The sequence below is a fragment of the Malania oleifera genome, chromosome 9 (assembly GCF_029873635.1).
Source record: "Malania oleifera isolate guangnan ecotype guangnan chromosome 9, ASM2987363v1, whole genome shotgun sequence".
Classification (NCBI taxonomy): Eukaryota; Viridiplantae; Streptophyta; class Magnoliopsida; order Santalales; family Ximeniaceae; genus Malania; species Malania oleifera.
The window spans coordinates 17357377-17364332 of NC_080425.1; the positions used below are offsets into that span (position 1 = coordinate 17357377).

General features: G+C 36.9%; 1 protein-coding gene across 1 annotated transcript; it reads right to left on the reverse strand.

Annotated features, from left to right (window-relative positions):
* Window positions 1-5013: 5013 nt before the first annotated feature.
* LOC131163376 (uncharacterized) lies at window positions 5014-5611 on the reverse strand. Its single transcript, XM_058119971.1, has 2 exons — window positions 5220-5611; window positions 5014-5116 (listed from the first exon to the last, which is right to left on the reverse strand). The coding sequence occupies exons 1-2, from the start codon at window positions 5609-5611 to the stop codon at window positions 5014-5016; spliced, it is 495 nt and encodes a 164-aa protein (XP_057975954.1).
* Between the last annotated feature and the right edge of the window lie 1345 nt (window positions 5612-6956).

Consider the following 6956-nt stretch of genomic DNA (forward strand, 5'->3'; position numbering starts at 1 on the left):
ATACCACCCTTTCATAGCAGCTAAAGAAAGCACTAACAGCACTGAAACTGACTTGGCAACAAGTAAAAAGGTATCTGAGTAATCTAAGCCAAGTTTTTGAGTGAAACCCTTGACAACCAAACGAGTCTTGTACCTTGCAATGGAACCATCAAGGTGATACTTGATTCTGTACACCCATTTGCAACCAATGGGAGATTTACCAAAAGGCAGGGTTGTGAGAGTCCAAGTGTCATTAAGTTCCAAAGCAACAATCTCTTTGTCCATGGCTTCTCTCCACTCAAGAAACTGGACTGCTTGATAAAAAGAAGCAGGTTCTGAAGGAGAAGAAGTAACAGCCATGACAAAAGAGTGAAAAGAGGAGCCAAAGTGAGAGTAGCTTAGGTCATTAGAAACATCATATGGCAAACTAGAGGCAGGTTTGGTACTGACAAGCTTACAGAGTAATCTGATAAGTAAGAAGGAGGATGATGAGATCTAACAGACTTTCTTAAAGGAGGAAGAGGAAGAATGGAAGGAGATACAAGAGAGAGAACATCTGTAGATTCAAGGCTAGAAGGAACTTTTGCTGAAGAAGTAGGATTTGTTGAATCATGGTTAGAGGAATTATGTTCTGCAGAAGGAGATAAATATGGATTGGAGTGTGAAGCATCAAAATGTGGAGAAGTGGAAGAAAAATGAGGAGAGTGAAGATCAGAATTAAGATTATAAAAACCAGAAGTACAATGAGGAAAATACAAAACTGTCTAGATGAGAAATAGAAGGGTTAACAGAATTCCCAAAAGGAAAAATATGCTCATAAAATTGAACATCTCTAGATATGAAAACAGAATTAGTCTCAATATCCAAAAACTTATATCCTTTAATGCCATGAGGGTAGCCTAGAAACACACATTTTCGAGCCCTAAGTGCAAACTTGTGCCAATTGTGAGAAAGAGTAGAAGCAAAGCATAAATAGCCAAAACATTTTAAATGAGAATAAGAAGGAGACTTATTGAAAAGAAGCTCAAAAGAACTTTTATTAACTAAAGACTTGGAAGGAATCCTATTAAGTAAACAACAGTCAATATGCAATCACCCTAATAGTTTGATGGCACCTTGGATTGAAATAACAATGCTTTTACAACATTTAGGATATGTTGATGCTTCCTTTCAACAATGGCATTTTGTTTAGGAGTACAACATAGCTCAATTGATGCAAGAGCCATTATTATGGAAGAAATCCTTAAGAAAAAATTCAGTGCCATTGTCACTCCCGATGGTTTGAATTGTGGCATTAAATTGATTTTTAACCAAAGTAGCAAATTGAGGAAGAAGAAACTGAGTATCAGATTTTTGTTTACAAGGTAAATCCAAGTACACCTAGTGAAATTGTCACGACCCGTTCATTTTTCCATATATATATATATATATATATATATAATAATATCATCATAAAATCAATACCACACATCTCACATTCCAGCTCAGTAGGTCACAATCCAGGTGGACCCGTGGGTATCAGGGATATATCAGGACGTACAGCAGAAGCCCTAGCAGCAGAAAATGTACAATCATATATACATCTCATCATAACAAGCATTACAAAACCAAAGTTACTATAATCACTATATCTCATATATATACATCTCAAAAATGTAATCTAGGGACAATCCCCACAAAAACCTAACTGTCCCTACCAAAAACTCACCCTTCAAAAAGGGCAATAACTGCTCTAGATCAGCAGGGCTTTTCCTGCTCTTTTATTAGGGGCTCCTGAAAAGTTAATAAAATTTAGGGGTGAGACACCTCTCAGTAAGGGAAATAAACTAATACCAGTTTGTGACAACATAAATATTCCGTGTTCTACATATACCATACATATCATATTCAATACTGTTTATCAAATCTGGAAAAACATATGTATATCAAAACATGGCAGAATATACTGCATTTTCATAAACATTTCTCATCTCATATCATAATAATAATAACATAAAAACCATCATGGTAGGTTAGCTGGCTGTTGTCATGTACTACCCTCACATGACTGGGTTGTGTGGCTCGAAGGTGGGACCCGACAATGGTTGGCCGACCACTGCCAAGTCAATAGTCTAGTTTGTAGGTCCGATGGGTCTACCAAACCTGGTCCGTACACTAGGGGCGATAACAGCACACTTCTTGAAAAATAACCACATCGACCGTCCAATCTCACACTACTCCGTACAGCGGTGTTAACACAGATATCATGATCACGAAGACCATGGACACATAGAAACGGTACCGTGCAAGTGCTAGCCTAGACCAAGCCAACCAGGTTTTGATATCATATACATATACTAAAATCGTGATACATGAATATCTCATATCATTAATTATCAAATCAATCATATCATTTGCACATATACGTATATCATGAAAATCATCGGCCCGTACGCCGGTATTACACATTTTATCATAGCTCGGCCCGTACGTCGGCAATTGATAGCACAACCCGTACGTTGGAAAATCACATCCACATAGCACGGTCTGTATGCTGGCAAATCACATCACATAGCACGGCCCGTACGCCGGAAAATCACGTCATAGCATGGCCCGTACGCCGGAAAATCACATCATAGCACGGCCCCTACACCGGCAAACATATCATAAAAATCTCAGTCCGTACGCCAATTTTCCATCATAAAAATCTATGTCATCCACATTCCCGAAAATAGTATTTCACAACATTTTTACTCATGCCACAAATGGATTTTCACATATTCAACATACGATCATTTTCACAGTATTTTTGCAAATATAAATCATATATATATAAATATATTTATTTTCTTGAAACCAAATGATACATATATATATATACATACGTTTTCTCAAAATGAACTAGTTTAGTTTATCCCCTTACCTAATTCCTGCAAAGCCCCTAAGAAAATCTTCCCTGCACCGGCAGGGTTCCCAACTCAACACTCTGAAAATGGAAATTTTCAGTATTAAAGTTCAGTATTTTCATGAGCACAACATTTCTTATAACTAGTGCAAGACCAAATATGACTTAAAAAGCCTTACCTCAACTCTGGGATGATTTCCAACTAGCTTTCACCAACGATCCGCTCCGGCAGATTTGGAGAGAACTTCCCCAAGAGCATCGTGGTGACTTTGGATTGTCGATCCGGCGAAGATTGAGCCCGAAATCGACGAAAGAAAGAGGGAGGACCGAAGGAGAGAGTGAGAGAAGAAGAATAGCTTAATTAGGAAGTTAAATCCGGATTTCCCATATTTATAGAATAGGGGATTTCGTCGACGAGCCACGTCATTCGTCAACGAGTCGTTCACAAATTTCGTCAACAAGACCCTGTATTCGTCGACAAAATTCAGGTTGGCTCAGAACCCCACTCGGTATTTTCTCGCTGACGAGCCCTCTGTGTTCGTCAACAAATTCTCTTAAGCCTTCGTCGACGAGTTCCCTGTATTCGTCGACGAAAACCTGCTGTCCTCCCCTCGTCTAATCCTTCCAAAATCCAATGTCGCGTTCGTCGACGAAGTCGACTGCCTCCTTCCGTTTCCGGTCTCCATTTCCCTTCCTTTTATCATTTAATTCCCATTTTTATTCAGGTCGTTATGGAAATCATCCACAATTGTTAAAAAATATCTAAAACCTTCAAGAGTACAAGTAGCACAAGGACCCTATAGGTCACAATGTATTAGCTCAAAAGGCTTATTTGAAACATGACTACTACAAGCTAAGGGTGGTCTTTTCTGCTTAGAAAAATGACAAACATCAAAACAATCTGGTTTATTAGAAATATTTACATCAAGAGCTTTTTTAAGCAAAGAAAACTTGGAATAAGAAGGGTGACCTAGCCTAGTGTGCCACAACTTTGAAGAAGAATGACTAGCATGAATAGTATTGACAACAAGAGCAGTGTGCATAGTAGAATCTTGCAGCAAATACCACCCATTGTGTTCTTTACCCAAACCAATCGTGCTCCATGGAACAAGGTCCTGAATGAAACAACAATTACCAGGAATTATAAGGCAACAATAAAGATTTTTGGTAAGCTTACTAGATGAAATTAAATTGAAACTGAAGGTAGGGACACACAGGACATCAGTGAGAATGAGAGTAGGAGAAAGTTGCACTGTGCCTATGTGTGTAACTAAAGCCTTTTTCCCGTTTGGAAAATAGTCATAAGATTGTACAATGGAAGTAACAGAAGTTAGTTGAGAGACAAAATGGACCATATGGTTAGTGGCTCTAGTATCAATGATCCAATCATCGGATTTAAAATCATGTGTATGAACAAATTGGGTAGAAAAAATGGAGTGAGATAGATTTGGTGGAAACCAAAAGGGGTTACCTGAAAAATTAGAAAAACAAGAAGGAGTAGGAGTGCTACAAGCATTGGAAGAGGGTTGAGAAGATGCAACAGGTGTCGTGACAGAAGCAGCCTGATGAGAAGCTTGAGTACCAATTCCCGATCCAGATGCTGAATGGATTTTCAAATTAGCAAGCTACTGTTCACATTGAGCCTGAGTAAATTGGACATTGTGCCAAGAAAGGCTGTTTTGAGAAGTTTGTCTGCAAAGAATATGCCCCAAGAGAACCACCAAAAACATTTGGTGCATGCATGATCTTTGATTGAAGACCAAGATGAGGCAAAGAACCAGGCAAAGAACCATTATCTTGAGAATTAATCTTACCACCAGTCTGATCAAAATTTTTAAAACCACCAGTCACTTGATTAGCCATAACTTTGTTGCCTCCTTTCGGTTTGTATCCTGGAGGATAACTATGAAGCTTATAGCATTTATCAGTTATATGGCTTGTTAGACCACAATAAGTACAAATTGACCTTTCTTTCTTAAAATGCCCTCCTCTTTTGCCACCATTGTGATTCTGAAATTGCCTTTTGTTGTGGTTAACAAACATTGCAGCAGCTTCAAGATTATAACCCATGGTACCATGACCAATGTTCCTCCTCTTTTCTTCTTGTAGAACCAATGAACAAACCTTGCTCAATGAAGGAAATAGTTCTATTAACAAGTTTGACCAATAAGATTGCTATAACTATCATTTAAGCCCATCAAAAGCCTGAAAACATGTTCCTTGTGCTGGGCATCCAACTTAGAAGCCTTGGATCTACAAATACAAGCACAAGAACAAATAGTAAAAGGCTGATAATTGACAAACTCATCCCATAAAGGCTTGAACTTTGTAAAATAGGAACTCACTGAGAGTGTACCTTGTGAAAAATGAGCGATTTTTTTTTCCAAGTTCAAACAATCGTGGTGTATTACCCTGTGAATGTCTATCCTTAAGATCAAACCACAAATCCTTTGCATTATTGGTATACATCACACTAGCTTTCAATTCCATACTCAGAGAATTGATTAGCCAAGAAAGAATTGTAGTATTGCAGCGACTCCAATAATTGAATAATGGAGAAAAAGGATCTAGTTCTGTGATTGAGCCATTCACAAATCCAAACTTGTTACTAGAACTCAAAGCCAAGAACACAGATCTAGCCCAACTCGTATAATTTTCTAAACTTGTGAGAGGTTGAGAAGTAAGAACAAACCCTGGATTTTCATTCCCAGGAAGAAAATAAGGATTGTTAGCATATTCATTTGCCATTGTTGTGCTTAAATTGGACATGGATTGTGAAGAACTAGAATTGGATGTTGTTTGTGATGATCTAGCAGCATAAGACGTTGAAAAATTTGAAGAAGCTTGAAATCAAGAATTTAGAAATTGAAAACAGAGAGTAAAAGAATACTCTGATACCATGTTAAAACTAAATGGAAGTATTCAAATTTTATTTACTGAAAAATTGAATGAAGCTTACAACAGAGTAAAATATATATAGCAATCCATAACTAATTTTAACAATTCAAAACAAATAACTAATCAACTGAAACTACTAACTGAACTAACAGTTCAAGAAAACAAATACAACCGCAAGTTGTTAATTTGCAACAAAAGATCAAATGCTGCTGCTCTGCCTGTGAGAAACAGCTGCTGCTACTGTTCTGAGATTCTATTGTGTTGATGCTGCTGCTGTTCTGTTAGACTGGGATCAACAGCCGTCCTTAAAATTTAATCACTTGGACAATAACTTTGCTTTTACTGGTCATGTCCATTTTATGACAAACAAATGTCCGCCTGTCATATTATATTATTATCAGCAATCATTTCGCAATGCTTCCCTACCAGGATTTCGCTACAGCTCTACTAAGCAATAGTTGACATTTTCCCAAAATCTCTTTCAGAGAATAATGGCCACCATGTTGCCCATAAGTATTTTACTTTAGAAAAGAAAAATAAAGGAAAATAGGTAATAATTTATTTTTTATTATATTTATATATATTAAATTATATTTAAAATAAAAATTTATTTTAATATAACTAAAAAAATAAGAAAAATTAGAATTTTAATAATATATAAAATCAAAATTTTATTTATAAAGTTGATATCTTTCTTACTTTCCTTGATAATTACACACGAAAGTATGAATTTCTTCATATTTTCCTTTCTTTTCCTATGTTTTTCAATTTCTAAACGGAGCCTAAAAACAATATTTAGCTACCTATTGCAATATTGAATATTTTTATAGAAAGATTAGACCCATTTTGATTCCGGGCCTGCAATCATTGTCCGACTCAGCTTATATTAAAAAGACTCTGTTAATGGCCTATATATTTTTATTTTTTACTATGCCTAATCTCGACCAGCCCACTTGTTTAGGGGATGCATAGAGAAATTCTTTAGAATTTGGTGCTTCTGCTTTGGCATGCCACCGTCTCAACAAATTCCTATTCCCAAGGAATCACTCTGGTTGTCAAGGCATTATATAGTCGTAAACGTAATAATGGCTCTCTGGAAGAGAACTGCAGTGCACTGCAAGCAGATGAATTTGGCAAACCAACTAGGCCCTGGAAAGCAAACTTTAGTAGTAGTGTTCACCTCTCTTTGGTCACC